This window comes from Ahaetulla prasina, chromosome 2 (assembly GCF_028640845.1).
Source record: "Ahaetulla prasina isolate Xishuangbanna chromosome 2, ASM2864084v1, whole genome shotgun sequence".
NCBI lineage: Eukaryota > Metazoa > Chordata > Lepidosauria > Squamata > Colubridae > Ahaetulla > Ahaetulla prasina.
Window position 1 is genome coordinate 6,957,481 of NC_080540.1, and position 14,062 is coordinate 6,971,542.

General features: G+C 44.5%; 1 protein-coding gene and 1 long non-coding RNA gene across 6 annotated transcripts; one reads left to right on the forward strand and one right to left on the reverse strand.

Annotated features, from left to right (window-relative positions):
• The first annotated feature begins 253 nt into the window (after positions 1 to 253).
• On the forward strand, positions 254 to 1,576 carry LOC131192044 (uncharacterized). Its single transcript, XR_009153629.1, has 2 exons — positions 254 to 634; positions 1,435 to 1,576. It is a non-coding gene; the product is annotated as an uncharacterized LOC131192044 (long non-coding RNA).
• LOC131192028 (zinc finger protein 493-like) lies at positions 1,153 to 10,303 on the reverse strand. 5 transcript variants are annotated; one of them, XM_058170786.1, is made up of 6 exons: positions 9,342 to 10,303; positions 8,937 to 9,049; positions 7,905 to 8,169; positions 7,539 to 7,656; positions 4,675 to 6,708; positions 1,153 to 1,923 (listed from the first exon to the last, which is right to left on the reverse strand). In XM_058170786.1, the coding sequence occupies exons 1-6, from the start codon at positions 9,576 to 9,578 to the stop codon at positions 1,901 to 1,903; spliced, it is 2,790 nt and encodes a 929-aa protein (XP_058026769.1). In that variant the 5' UTR covers positions 9,579 to 10,303; the 3' UTR covers positions 1,153 to 1,900. The 5 variants fall into 5 exon arrangements, with proteins under 5 accessions (XP_058026769.1, XP_058026773.1, XP_058026772.1 ...); XM_058170790.1 differs by lacking the exon at positions 8,937 to 9,049 and having other exon boundaries at positions 9,342 to 9,499; XM_058170789.1 differs by lacking the exon at positions 9,342 to 10,303 and having other exon boundaries at positions 7,921 to 8,169; positions 8,937 to 9,039.
• Positions 10,304 to 14,062: the final 3,759 nt, after the last annotated feature.

Genomic DNA, 14,062 nt, shown 5'->3' on the forward strand with positions numbered 1-14,062 from the left:
CAGGCTTCTCTGGGAAAAAAAGTGGAGGGGGGGGAGCTCCGGAGAACACGTGACGGGAAAGAACAATACGCATGCTCAGTTTTCTTCGAAAGTGGGAGTGGGAGGGGGCTCTGCCAGACCCTTCCAATGGCTACCGAGGGAGCCCCCTGGAGGATCCTGCGAGCGATGCCAGAGGACACGGAGGAATCCTTCTGAAAACGGGGCAAGAAATTTGCAGGAAATTGTCCAGGAGTCAAGACTGATTTGAAATTAGAAATTTGTTTTGCAAAACCGACTTCTCTTTCCCCCGCCCCCCTTGCAGACTTTCCCCGAATGAAATGGAGGTTAAATGGATCCCTCGTTGCTGCGATCCTGATCCCCCCCCTCCCCAAGGAGCAGCGCGATGGTCCGGATCTTTGCTTTCTCCCCTGCCTGGCCCGTACATGCGGGGGGGTGGGGGTGGCGGCAGTGGAACATGGGACCACGGGATCTCCCTTTCCCATAACTCCGAACCTGATGAAGTTTTGCAGGTCGCCATGCACGCCTCCAATAACAACGTTTGGATCTCCATCCGTGTAAGATTTCCCTGCAAACTCTTGGACTTTTGGAGAAACTCAGCCGAGGCTCACAGCGAAGGGAAGCCGGATCGGAGACGGTAAAAAAAGGCAGATGCGCTCTCAGCTTTCTCTGGGAAAAAAAAGTGGAGGGGGGGGGGAGCTCCGGAGAACACGTGACGGGAAAGAACAATACGCATGCTCAGTTTTCTTCGAAAGCGGGAGTGAGAGGGGGCTCTGCCAGACCCTTCCAAAGGCTACCGAGGGAGCCCCCTGGAGGATCCTGCGAGCGATGCCAGAGGACACGGAGGGAATCCTCATGTTCCATGTGGGACTGGGATGAGGGGCATCACACTAGATGGGGGATGGTTAATCCCAGTTCATGGTGCGGTGGAGAAAGTGGAAGGCAATCCCCCCCCCACCAGACCAGACCAGACCAGTGTAAAACTGAGTGGCACCAAAAGCAGCTGAAGGTAGAAAGGTTGTAGCTGCCGTGCCTCACCTCCTCCCACCCCAACCCCACCGGCACCACCCACGAGTGACGTCATGCTGGCCACGCCCGGCCCTGTCAACCACCTCAGCCCTGTCCCCACCCCCAAACAACCACAATTTATTTATTTTTTGTTTATTTGTCACAACAATATATGTAGGCATCACACAAAAGGATTATATAGTCTATAGACATATATATGAGTAAATATTAGGAGGGATAAGCATATATATAGGAAGAAGAAAAGAAAAAACAATAGGACAGGAACGATAGGCACGTTTGTGCGCTTATGCTGGATGGCCCAATGCCCTTATGGCCCAATGCTGATCCAGCCCTCAAGGAAATCGAGTTTGACACCCTTGACTTAGGACAATTAAGATTTGTACTGATGTTTTATTTCCATTATTTCAGTTGCCTTTTCAAATTCATGCCTCTGGGCAGCTAACAGCAGCTCAAAAGAGCAAGTGGTGGCAGCAAAAATGAGAAGAATCCAGAAGAAACCATCTTGCTTGAAAAAGGGGCATCAAAAGGAAAGTTCCAAAATGGAGAGAAAGCTCAAACTCATGGAAGTTTTAGAAATTTCACCTCAAAACAAGGCGCCATGAAGGGGAGATGAATGGGAGAATGGTGTTTCATGGGTGACTGGAGGAAAGGTGAGATTACAAAATACAGGAAGGCAAATCTTGATAAGTGCAAATAAAGCTCAAATTCCATGAGGCAAAAAAGAAAAATGGTTTCCTTTCGGTTTTTCAGTATAGAAGACAGCTCAGGAATTATGAGTAGTTGACGTTGAAAGACAATGTCAGTTAAACAGACTAAATAAAGTACCAATTTTCTTCTGTCCAAAAGAGCTGAAGACTCCCAAAGTTTGAAGTGATTAGTGTGGATTTGAAGGTGACACTGCAAGAACAACGAAGATATTATCTACATTAATGAAAGAAAAAAACAGGGAAGTAGAGCTAAGAAGCGATTTAAAAAGAATAAAATTAACACCTCTCTCTTGCCCAAAGTCTGGTTCTTTTGAGCCCATTTTTCTCAGTCTTCTATAACAGAAAAATATGACACAATGGCTACAAAACCAAAATTGGTGCCCTTTCACCAGTTTCATCCAGAACCATAATTGAGCAGTATTTGAATAAATAGCTTCAAAGTAGCCTGAGTCTCTGAAAACCTAAAGTATTCCTCCCCCGCTCCAAATCCTTCCAAAAGTTCTCCTGTGGGCTTAATTTTTAATTAATTAAAAAGAATTTTAAAATGTCTCATGGACAACCATACCAATGATATTTATTTATATCCAAAATTAATTTTATTCCATTTTAATTAAAATCCAATTAATTTCAATTAAACCCAATTTATTTAAATTGAATTTAGAGATTTCCTTATCATGTCATAGAAAGACGAAATAGCAATAGCTATAGCACATGAACTTATATACCGCTTCATAGTGCTTTACAACACTCCATAAAGGGTTTACAGAATCGGCATATTGCCTCCAACTATCTGGGTCCTCATTTTACCGGTCTCAGAAGAGTGGTAGGTTCAATCAACTTTGAATTAAACTTCTGGCAGCCAGCAGAATTAGCTTGCAATACTGCATTGTAATCACTGCACCACCATGGCTCCAATGCTTCAAAAAGTGTTTTTGAACATGGATTTCACTTCTCACTCTGGTCTTTTGTGAGAGGAATTTGTCATCCTGAAACTCTTTTCACATGATACGTTGATATATACATGATTTTGTTCTATTACTCTTGCTTGAATTATGTATCATTTCCAGAGGTAGTTGTCAAATTAGAACAGTTCATCTACTGACCATTTGAAGTTACAATGGCATTGAAAAAAATGACGATCATTTTTCACACTTAAATTATGGTCATGTGATCTACACGTGGATGCTTGACAACTGACTCACATTTATGAGTTGCAGTGTCCCAGTGGCACATGATCAACTTTTGCGACCTTCTGACAAGTAAAATCAATAGGAAAGCCACATAAATTTACCATATTTTTCGGAGTATAAGATGCACTCCCCCCCATCCTGAGGCTGAAAATTTGGGTACGTCTTATACTCTGAATGTCGCTTTTTCGAAGCTTTTTGTCAGCCCTAACGAGGTACTAGCGAGCGGGCTTCGTCTGCTTTTCTCATTGCTTCTCTCTCCAAAAATCAGCTGTGCTTTAGAAGCTATTTTTTATCCCCAACCCAGCCTGTGCATGCTCAAAATGAGCGAACTAATGTGCTGAAGCTGACCAGACTAAGGACGCTAGTCAAATGAATACCTGGGCAAAGTGTGTGGATCAGAGGGAGGCCCTCTACCTCTCCTTGTGAGGGGACCTGGCTTTGTAACCAAAGCATCCTCAGCAATAGGATGGGAGAACACCAGAAGAGGTCCGGAGGACGGAACAAGGTGATGGCAAAAGGCAGGAGAGCTGCTAGTAGCAAAGAGCTAAGGCAGGATTTACCTCAGACCCTCACTCTCTCCCTCCCTATAATTTCCTTCTTTCTGTCCTTCTTCCCTTTTTTTCTTTTCCTCTTGATAAGAGTTATACTAGGGCTGGCGGCTGTGTCCGAATCATGCTTCAGCTGGGGCACCCAACATGTTGGATCAGATTGTTCTCTCTCTTACACACACAGGTTGTATTGAATTGCTCTCTTGCTGTCTCTCTGTCTTGCTGCGGTAGCACTCACCAGCTCGAGTGCCCTAGCTGAAGCACAGATTGCGAGCTCTCTCTCTTTCATACACATGCAGAGATTAGATGGGATTGTTCTCTTGCTCGCTCTCTCTCTGTCTTGTTACAGCAGCAGCGGCGTCGCTTCAGTGCCTGGCCGACGGGATTCTCAGTTAGCCAGTGTGGGCTATGGGGGCAGCTCCACGCCCGTCTTGCTTCATTCCCCACCTCCCCACCGCCTCCCTTTGTGGCCTCACCAGTGTGTCGCTCAACATCCTGCTCCGCTATGGCAGCAAGCAAGGAGAAGTAGCAAAGAACAAAGAAAAGTGGGGCTGGGTGGGTGGAGGACAAAGCAAGGCAGTGATTGCAGAGCCGTCCCACTCACCCCGCCCCATCTCACCTGAGGGCCTTCAACCAGGCCACCCTTGCCAAAACCTCACCACCACCACCACCCCCGAGCAGCCACATCCCTTCACTAACCTGCTTTCCAGCTCTGTTCACCACTGCAGCATGCGAGGCAGCTAACTTAGTCTGTGGGACTACGCTAAAAAAAAAATTAGTACAGACGTTCCAACTTTGCACACAAAAAAAAAATTCATGAAGTTGGAAGATCTCAACTATTCTTTTTACCATAGTTCCACAGACTACTTTTGTTGCTCTGCAGACAGCGGTGGCGATCTGGGCCCTGTGTCCAAGCATGCACACCAGGATGGGGTGAACCAGGCTGAAGTGACGTGCGCCAGTTCCTTACAGTTTCGAGGCTGGCTGCATTGGCTGGATCTGACCTCATTGCGGGACACATCTGCCCCCCTCCCCCGGTATAGATTCTTTTATGGAAAGTGAGATCACAAGTATTTTTAAAGCCCTCTCCACATTGCACACATTTATATGGTTTTTCTCCTACATGGATCCTTACATGGGAATTCAGATTACTGCTACAATATAAAGTCTTTTCACAGTCCATGCACTGATATGGCTTCTCACCTGTGTGGATCCTCTTGTGCGAATTAAGATGACTGTTACGAGCAAAACTCTTTCCACACTCCTTACATTGATATGGTTTCTCTCCTGTGTGGATCCTTTTGTGGTAGGTAAGACTAGAATTCCACTTAAAGCTCTTTCCACATTCCACACATTGAAATGGCTTCTCTTCTGTATGGATCTTTTTGTGGGAAGTAAGATGACCGCTACAAGTAAAGGTCTTTCCACACTCCATGCATTTATATGGTCTTTCTCCTTTGTGATTCCTTTGATGCTTTATAAGAGATTCATAATAACAGAAAGTTTTGCTGCACTCTATGCATTGATATGCCTTCTCCTCTGTATGGATGCTTTTATGCTGAATCAGAGCATATTTACTAGTAAAGCTCTTTCCACACTCCATGCATTGATATGGTTTCTCTCCTGTGTGGATCCTCTTGTGGGAATCAAGATTACTCTTACGAGTAAAGTTCTTTCCACACTCTATGCATTGATATGGTTTCTCTCCCATGTGGGTCTTCTTGTGGGAATCAAGTTGACTGGTAAAACCAAAGGTCTTTCCACACTTCATGCATTCATACAATTTCTCTCCTGTGTGGATCCTCTTGTGGGTATTAAGATAAGTGTTACGAGAAAAGGTCTTTCCACACTCCATGCATTGATATGGCTTCTCTCCTGAGTGGATCCTTTTGTGGGAGTTAAGACCAGTGCTACTAGTAAAGGTTTTTCCACACTCCATGCATTGATATGGTTTCTCTCCTGTGTGGATCCTCTTGTGGGTATTAAGATAACCCTTTTGAGTAAAGGTCTTTCCACACTCCATGCATTGATATGGCTTCTCTCCTGTGTGGAACTTTTTGTGGGAATTAAGATTACTGCTACAAGTAAAGGTTTTTCCACACTCCATGCATTGATATGGTTTCTCTCCTGTGTGGATCCTCTTGTGGATATTAAGATAACTGTTTTGAGTAAAGGTCTTTCCACACTCTATGCATTGATATGGCTTCTCTCCTGTATGGATCATTTTGTGGGAATTAAGGTTACTGCTACAAGTAAAGGTCTTTCCACACACCATGCATTTATAAGGTCTTAACCCTTTGTGATTCATTTGATGGGTTATAAAAGAACGATTATAACAGAAGGACTTTCCACACTCCATGCATTGATATGGCTTCTCTCCAGTGTGGATCCTCTTGTGCGAATTAAGATGACTGCTATGAGTAAAACTCTTTCCACATTCCTTACATTGATATGGTTTCTCTCCTGTATGGATCCTTTTGTGGGAGGTAAGAGCAGAATTCCACTTAAAGCTCTTTCCACATTCCACACATACAAATGGCTTCTCTTCTGTGTGAATCCTCCTGTGTGAATTAAGATCATTGGTACAAGTAAAGGTCTTTCCACAGTCCATGCATTGATACGGTTTCCTTCCTGTGTGGATCTTCTTATGGGAGGTAAGATTACTACTCTGCCTAAAAGCCTTTCCACACTCCGTGCATTCATATGGCTTCTCTCCTGTGTGGATCCTCTTGTGGGAATTAAGATTAATGCTATAAGTAAAGGTCTCTCCACACTCCATGCATTTATAAGGTCTTTCCCCTTTGTGAATCCTTTGATGTCTCACCAGAGAGTCATAATAACAGAAGGTTTTTCTGCACTTCATACATTGATACGGCTTCTTCTCTGTATGGAAAGTTTTATGGTGAATCAGAGCATATTTCCTACTAAAGCTCTTTCCACAGTCCATGCACTGATATGGTTTCTCTTCTGAATGTGTCTTTTTATGAGAAATGAGATGATCGGATTTATTTAAGCTCTTTCCAGATTCCATGCATTGATATGGTCTTTCTCCCATATCAATGTTTGTACAGCTAGGAAGCCAACTGACCTGAGGAAAGCCTTTTTTAATTCCACTTTGTGATTGATTGCTTTCATCACTCATTGGTTGCATCTGATCTGCAAATTTCTCATTTTCCTCTTTCAGATGGATGGCTTGGCATTCCTCCTTGCAATTCTTATCCTCTTGAACATTAAAGCCTTGAACAAGAAAAATGAAAATGAAATGTAGCAAGAAAGGGGAACAATCAAACCTTTTTTTCTGAAATTCAACCAAAGAATCATGAATATATTTTGGCTGCTTTCTTAGCAAATGTGAAGATCCCAAACTTTTTAAGGACCCATTTCCAAGTGTATCTTTACTGATCCTCATCTAACAGGATTGGATCACATCACTATGAATCTAAGAAACAACCCTGATCTAAGTTTGACCTGGGACTCTACCATGGTGCCACAAACTCCTGAAGGCCATTGGACACGGTATCATGCTGGGTGAACAACATACCTACCAACTCCCCAACTTCATTGGAAGTCTCATCCCCACTTGTCTGCAGAGCAGAATCTTTGAAAGCCAAGGGGAATTTCTGGATGGCAATAGCTCCCCATCCTCAATTAGGCTGATGCCAAATATGGTAGACAAATGGGCAAATCTCAGAGAATAGACCTCCCTCTCAGGAATCATCCAGTCTTGGTTATAGCAGCTCAGGCCCAACTGGGATCCAATGACCAGGTGCAGGTTTGAATACCATACCCTGGTAGGCATTTTCTTCTAATCAATTTCCTTCTTCTATAAATTCAGTTTGGTCAAATGGTTAAGGCGCCAGGCTAGAAACTATGTGACTGTGAGTATAGCCTAGCTTTAGGGATGAATGCTGGCTGGGAGACTTTGGGCCAGTCTCTCTCAGTTCAAACTATGTCACAGGGTGGTTGTTGTAGGGTTGAAGCAGATTTGTTATGAAGAGAGAGATTCCAATCAAGAGGAGCAAAGGAATCAGCTAAATGTTACATGACACAAAAAGAGCTTTTCTTACCTGGAGTGGTGTTGTGACTTCGATCTTTGTGTAAAGTCTCCCTGAACAGCAGCTCTTGAGAAGACCTGAATGAATCTTTCCTCCCCTTGGGACACTCACTCATAGCTACCAAGGATTTCTGGAAATCATGTGAGATGAGAAACAAAGGAAGAGTATTAATGAATTATCATACTGCACCTTTAAACCAGCAAACTCGTTGTCTGTTTGCAAAACTCGAAAGAGAATGGAAAAATTGCCCCAAACACATTTTCTGGAAGAATAATGGAACAGATCACAAGAGTAAATAATCTCAGAAAACTCTGCAAAAAAGGAATTCACAGATTCAGAGAGATCCTCTTTAGAGATGCCATGACTACATTCTCCCACCTGCAACTCTTCTTGCCTCTTTTCCTCCTCCTGAGTCAGCAAGAAGCCTTCGGCCAGGGACATCGCCTGGGAACTGGTCTCTGCTCCACACTCCCGCACCCATTTCTCCATCTCTGGGGGAAGGACAGCCAGGAACTGCTCCAGGAGCACCAGGTCCAGCATCTGAGCCTTCGTGTGTCTTTCCGGCTTCAGCCATTGACAGCAAAGGCGGTGAAGCTGAGTGCAAACATCTCGGAGACTCTTCCCATATCGGAACGGCACTATTCTGAAGTGACAATATTGGATCTTTGAATTGTTGGCTTCCTCTTCGTGGCTCTTCTGCCCAGAATTTGCCCCATCCTTGCCATAGCTCCAAGGCTGAGTAGCTAGAGGGCCTTTTCCAACTCCTGCATCTGCTGGGCTTTGTCCCTCCATCTTCTCTCTGGTCTCTAATCCAAGTCCAAAATGGATGGATGGATCTCCCAAAATATTACTAATCAGAAGAGATCTAGACAAATCTCCTAGAGTTATTTGGCCCTCTTTCCACACAAGATACTCTGGACTGAATACCGGCCAACCTCTTCCTCCTCCTCCAAAAAGAAAGAAAAAGACATCCAGCAATATCTGTAAGGAGGGGGTATCTTATTAGGAAGACTGACTACTGGGGGACTGGGTGCTTAGCAACACAAGTATTTGCCCTGCCAGGGACACACCCCGCTTCTTGTTTGAGACTATTCTTATCTGTGATACTATTATTATGTCCCACTAATTTTGCCGATTCTATTATTATTATGTCCCTTCCACACAATCGGAATCATAGATCTCTTAGTTCACAAACAGCAATTGAGATGGAAACCCCATCGACCTCTTGGCCCAAATTCCTGGGGTAACTCCAGTAGACGGAATTAAGAAACCATCATCCTAGGCATAAAGAACTCATATCTCAATGAATAAACTATCCATGATGTGGAGGATTCATGCTGGTGGTGCTAGAAGAACCAGTTGGTCCTGAAAGGCTGGAAACCAGGAAACAGAATTCCAGTCCTTGCGCACCTTATATCCAATTTCTTGTACACTGAGTTGCAGCCTTGCATGCAAAGCCAGCAGAAGCGATTTCGACAGGTCGCTTCTCTCAGCCTGAAGAAGAGGAGGTAGGGATTCCCTTTCTGAAAACGAGGCAAGAAATTTGCAGGAAATTGTCCAGGAGTCAAGACTGATTTGAAAGTAGAAATTTGTTTTCTAAAGCTCTTCCCACCCCCGCCTCTCTTTCAGGGTTTTCCCCAATGAAATGGAGGTTATATGGATCCCTCGTTGCTGCGATCCTGATTCCCTCCCATCCCCAGGAGCAGCGCGATGGTCCGGATCTTTGCTTTCTCCCCTGCCTGGCCCGTACATGCACGGTGGGTGTGGGCAGTGGAACATGGGACCACGGGATCTCCCTTTCCCATAACTCCGAACCTGATGAAGTTTTGCAGGTCGCCGTGCACGCCTCCAATAACAACGTCTAGATCTCCATCCGTGCAAGATTTCCCTGCAAACTCTTGGACTTCTGGAGAAACTCAGCCAAGGCTCACAGCGAAGGGAAGCAGGATCGGAGACGGTAGAAAAGGCAGATGCGCTCCCAGCCTTCTCTGGGAAAAAAAAGGGGGGAGGGGAGGTTCCGGAGAACACGTGACGGGAAAGAACAATACGCATGCTCAGTTTTCTTCGAAAGCGGGAGGGGTCTCTGCAAGACCCTTCCAACGGTTACCGAGGGAGCCCCCTGGAGGATCCTGCGAGCGATGCCAGAGGACACGGAGGGCATCCTCATGTTCCATGTGGGACTCGGATGAGGGGCATCACAGTAGATGGGGGATGGTTAATCCCAGTTCATGGTGCGGTGGAGAAAGTGGAAGGCAATCCCCCCAGCACACCAGGTGGGGTTGGAAACTGAATGGCGCCAAAAGCAACTGAAGGTAGAAAGGCTGTAGCTGCCCTGCTTCACCTCATCCAGCGAGACGAGACTCCCGCTCCCTGCCTCACCCACCGGAGACCCCTGGATTCCCTCCCCGCCCCCACAGGCACCACCCGCGAGTGACGTCATGCTGGGCACGCCCCGGCCCCGTCAACCACCTCAGCTCTGTTCCCCCGCCCCGCCGCAAACAACCACAATGCTGATCCAGCCCTCAATGAAATCGAGTTTGACACCCTTAACTTGGGACAATTAAGATTTGTACTGATATTATGAGGGTCGCGGTGGCTCAGGGGCTGAGACAGCTGAGCTTCTGGATCAAAAGGTCGGTGGTTCGAATCCCCAGTGCTGCCGTGTAACGGGGTGAGCTCCTGTTACTAGTGCCAGCTTCTCCCAACATAAAAATGCAAGTAGAAAAAATAGGGACCCGAGGGGAATCTTTACCTTACTGATGTATTATTTCAGTTGCCTTTTCAAATTCATGCCTCTGGGCAGCTAACAGCAGCACAAAAGAGCAAGCGGTGGCAGCAAAAATGAGAAGAATCCAGACGAAACCATCTTGCTTGAAAAAGGGGCATCAAAAGGAAAGTTCCAAAATGGAGAGAAAGCTCAAACTCATGGAAGTTTTAGAAATTTCACCTCAAAACAAGGCGAGATGAAGGGGAGATGAAGGGGAGAATGGTGTCTCATGGGGGACTGGAGGAAAGGTGAGATTACAAAATACAGGAAGGCAAATCTTGATAAGTGCAAATAAAGCTCAAATTCCATGAGGCAAAAAAGAAAAATGGTTTCCTTTCGGTTTTTCAGTATAGAAGACAGCTCAGGAATTATGAGTAGTTGACGTTGAAAGACAATGTCAGTCAAACAGACTAAACAAAGTACCAATTTTCTTCTGGCCAAAAGAGCTGAAGACTCCCGAAGTTTGAAGTGATTATTTTTTTTGTAAAGTTTTTTTTTATTTTTTTACACACAACAACAGACATCTTTTCTGAACAAAATATTAGCCAGGTACATGTTCACATTCAATTTAGTTCTTTTCCAACACTTCTTACATGCTTTCATCAATATATTTTCTCTCATTTTTATTACCTTATTTGCATTTCTCTTACAAATCTAATCTTACTCTTCTCCCCCAATTTTAATCTTTTATCAAATTATCCTTTTTTTCCTTTTTTCTACTCCCATTTATACTGAACCCTCATGCTCCCATTTAATTATATTCTTTTATATCTTTTACATAACATCAACATCAGTCATATCTTTCTTCATAGTAACTTTTACAATATCATTAATGCATCCATATAACCTTCAAATATTTTTTCTCATTTTAAATTCCAATCTCAGTATTTATATACTTCAAATCTCATTATTTCAACCAGTTATTTATTTCAATTCTTTTTTATTTTCCTCTTTTTTCTCCTCTTAAGATTCTTTACTCTCTTTGCTTGTCCTGTATTTCAAACCATTCTCCTTTTCTTCCCTTCCCCCATTTTTATCTTTTCTCTATTGATTCCTATATGATCCTTTGACTTTGTATTTTTTTCTTCCCTTCTTTCTCGTCCCTTCCTCCCGTTTTTTTTTTGTTTGCAATATTTTTCCATTTACTCTCCTCATTCCCCTTTTAAAAATTTCTTTATTACTGCCACTCCCAGTGTAATCTTCTAACTTCTTTGTTCTATTTCCCTTTTTATTTTCCCTTTCTTTATAAATCCATTCACCTTTCCCCTTAAACTCATTTAAAATTTCACAATCATTTAATAATTCATCAATATTTTTTCCTTTGTCTTCCAATGTCCTCTCTTGCTTCATGATTTCTTTGTTTGCTGTAAGTTCTGGTGCAGCTCCCAATTCTTCTGGATCCTGTTTTCTATATGGTCTTGTAATTATTTCTTTTAGTTCTCGCTTTAAAGTCATATGCATCTTTTTCATCCTTTCGATTATTCCCTGTGCCATTCTGTATTTTTCGGGGTTGTATTTTTTGTTTTGTTATCAAAGTCAAACAGCTTGCAGGCAAAATCCCCCCTTTTAATTCTCATCAGCCTTATCACTTCAGTAGAGGAATTTTCCATAACAATTGTTAGTCAATGTAATTTTCCCTTCCGCCTGAGGGTGTCTCTTTCCAATCCACAGTTCTAATCAACAATTAAGAAAGGTATCCATTTTGTTTCTTTTGCTTAAAGCCGCGCTTTGTTTTGCTTTAACTTTTTAACTGTTCCAATTAGTTAATTTAAAGTCTATGCCCCAAATTAATTATGGTGTATAAGACCCACCTTTTTACCCCCAAAAATTGTGTGAAAATCTGGGTGCATCTTATACGCCAAATGTAGCCCCATCCACCTGCCGCCCCCCACCCTTCGGAGGTTGTGCATCACATTTTCCGGCAGTTTCAGGTGGCGGGGATCCTCACATTAGGGTGCTGCTTGGAACCGGTTGAAAATCCTTGCTGTTGTGTATGGCTTCCAAAGCTGACACCGGGAGGTGGATCTGGCCAGGAGGAAAGAGAAAGTGAGACTGCAGAAAAGGAGGAGGAGGAGGGCGCACGGCTCTGCAAATTGCTTCGGGGAATTGAGGAGGAAAATGTTGGAAAACGCAATGCATGGAGGCAACGTTGTTTTTCCTCCCTGACTGCCCAAAGCAATTTGCAAAGCCGCGCATCCTCCTCCTCCTTTTCTGCAAATTGCTTCGGAGAATTGAGGAGGAAAACGCCAGAAAATCCAATGCATGGAGGCAATGCTCTTTTTCCTCCACGATTGCCTGAGAAAATTCGCAAAGCCGTGCGCCCTCCTCCTCCTTTTCTGCAGTCTCACTTTCTCTTTCCTCCTGGCCAGATCCGCCTCCTGGGCCAGGAGCAGAAGCTGACTGCCCTTAGCCTGGGTTGTCTAGAGAAGGGGCAGGCCGGGCGGTGAGCCACCTAGCCTTATACCTCTCATGCAGAAGTGCCCACTTCGCAAGAGCATTGCCTCCATACATCGCATTTTCCTTCCCGATGCAATTCGCAGAGCTGCGCATCCTCATGAAAATGGTCTTCAAGAAACTGGTGGCTTGCTGGATGCTGCGCAGGAGGTGTAAGGCAAGGCGCTGCCACCTGAAAACTGTTGCCGCGATCTCTGCTGCCTGGAACCACCCGAAAACGCGATGCTCTTTTTTTTCCTCTGTACACCCCATTTTTGGAACTGGGGGGACAGCGGAGATCTCCAGGTGGCGGAGATCACAGCAACAGTGTTTTTGGGTGGCAGCGCCTTGCCTTTTGCCCCCTGCTTAGCGCCTACTTTGCCAAGCAAGTCCCAACCTCTGCGCTTCTCCAGGCCGTTTCCAGAATCAGGGTCCGACCAAGGCAGCAAAGGCACAGGGAGCTTGCTGGGAAGCCCAGCACTGTTTTTACGTGATGGCAGCATTCAAGAGGACTGAAGTGCTAGGTAGGAAGACGGGGCATCTCGAGAGTGGAGCCTTCCGTGCCAAGTCCCTCTTCTGCCCCCATGAAAATCATCCCCCACCACACCCTACCCACTCCAGTTAAATAGAGTGATAGGATTTGTTTTAAACTGATAAAAAGATCTGTGCTATCCATTATCAAAATCCAAATGGAAGTGAGGACGCCGCTGATCCTGATGCTGATAGGCAGAGGCAGATTCTTTTTTTCTTGTTTTCCTCCTCCAAAATTAAGGTGCATTGTAATTCTAAATCCCCCAGCTTTTTTTCTTTTTGTATTCTAGCAACAGATTTTAAAAGTCTCCAAATTTTCCAACTTTATTTAAGGGTTTCCTTATTTTTTCTTTCTTTTTGAGGGGTCCCCACTTCAATTTGAAAAGCCAAATTTCTTTCGGGTCTTTGGGTAAATGCATCTGTTTCTCTTATTTTACTGAGTTTACAATCCTTCTTAGTTTAGCCGCTATTCCACCGCAGAGGATTTTTTTTGCAAATGTCAAGTTAAAGTATTTTCTTGTGAGTTGGTGTTCACTCACCCGGCTTCAACATTCCGTCCAAATCACCGCTCCTGCTCAAAATCTTGGTCTGGTTGCCCCAGCTTAATGATGGCTATTGTAGCACCCGGCCCCCGCTGCTGAGTCGAAGAGCTTTCCTCTGACCTCTGAGGAACTTGCCAGTTCCTCATGGTCATCCAAGGTGCCTCTCCTTCCTCACCATCCCTACAGGACAGTTCTGGTCCGAAAACCCCTCAAACGGCGGTTTGTTGGCCCGGGAATTTGCAGAGCTCAGCAGAGCTCGCTTT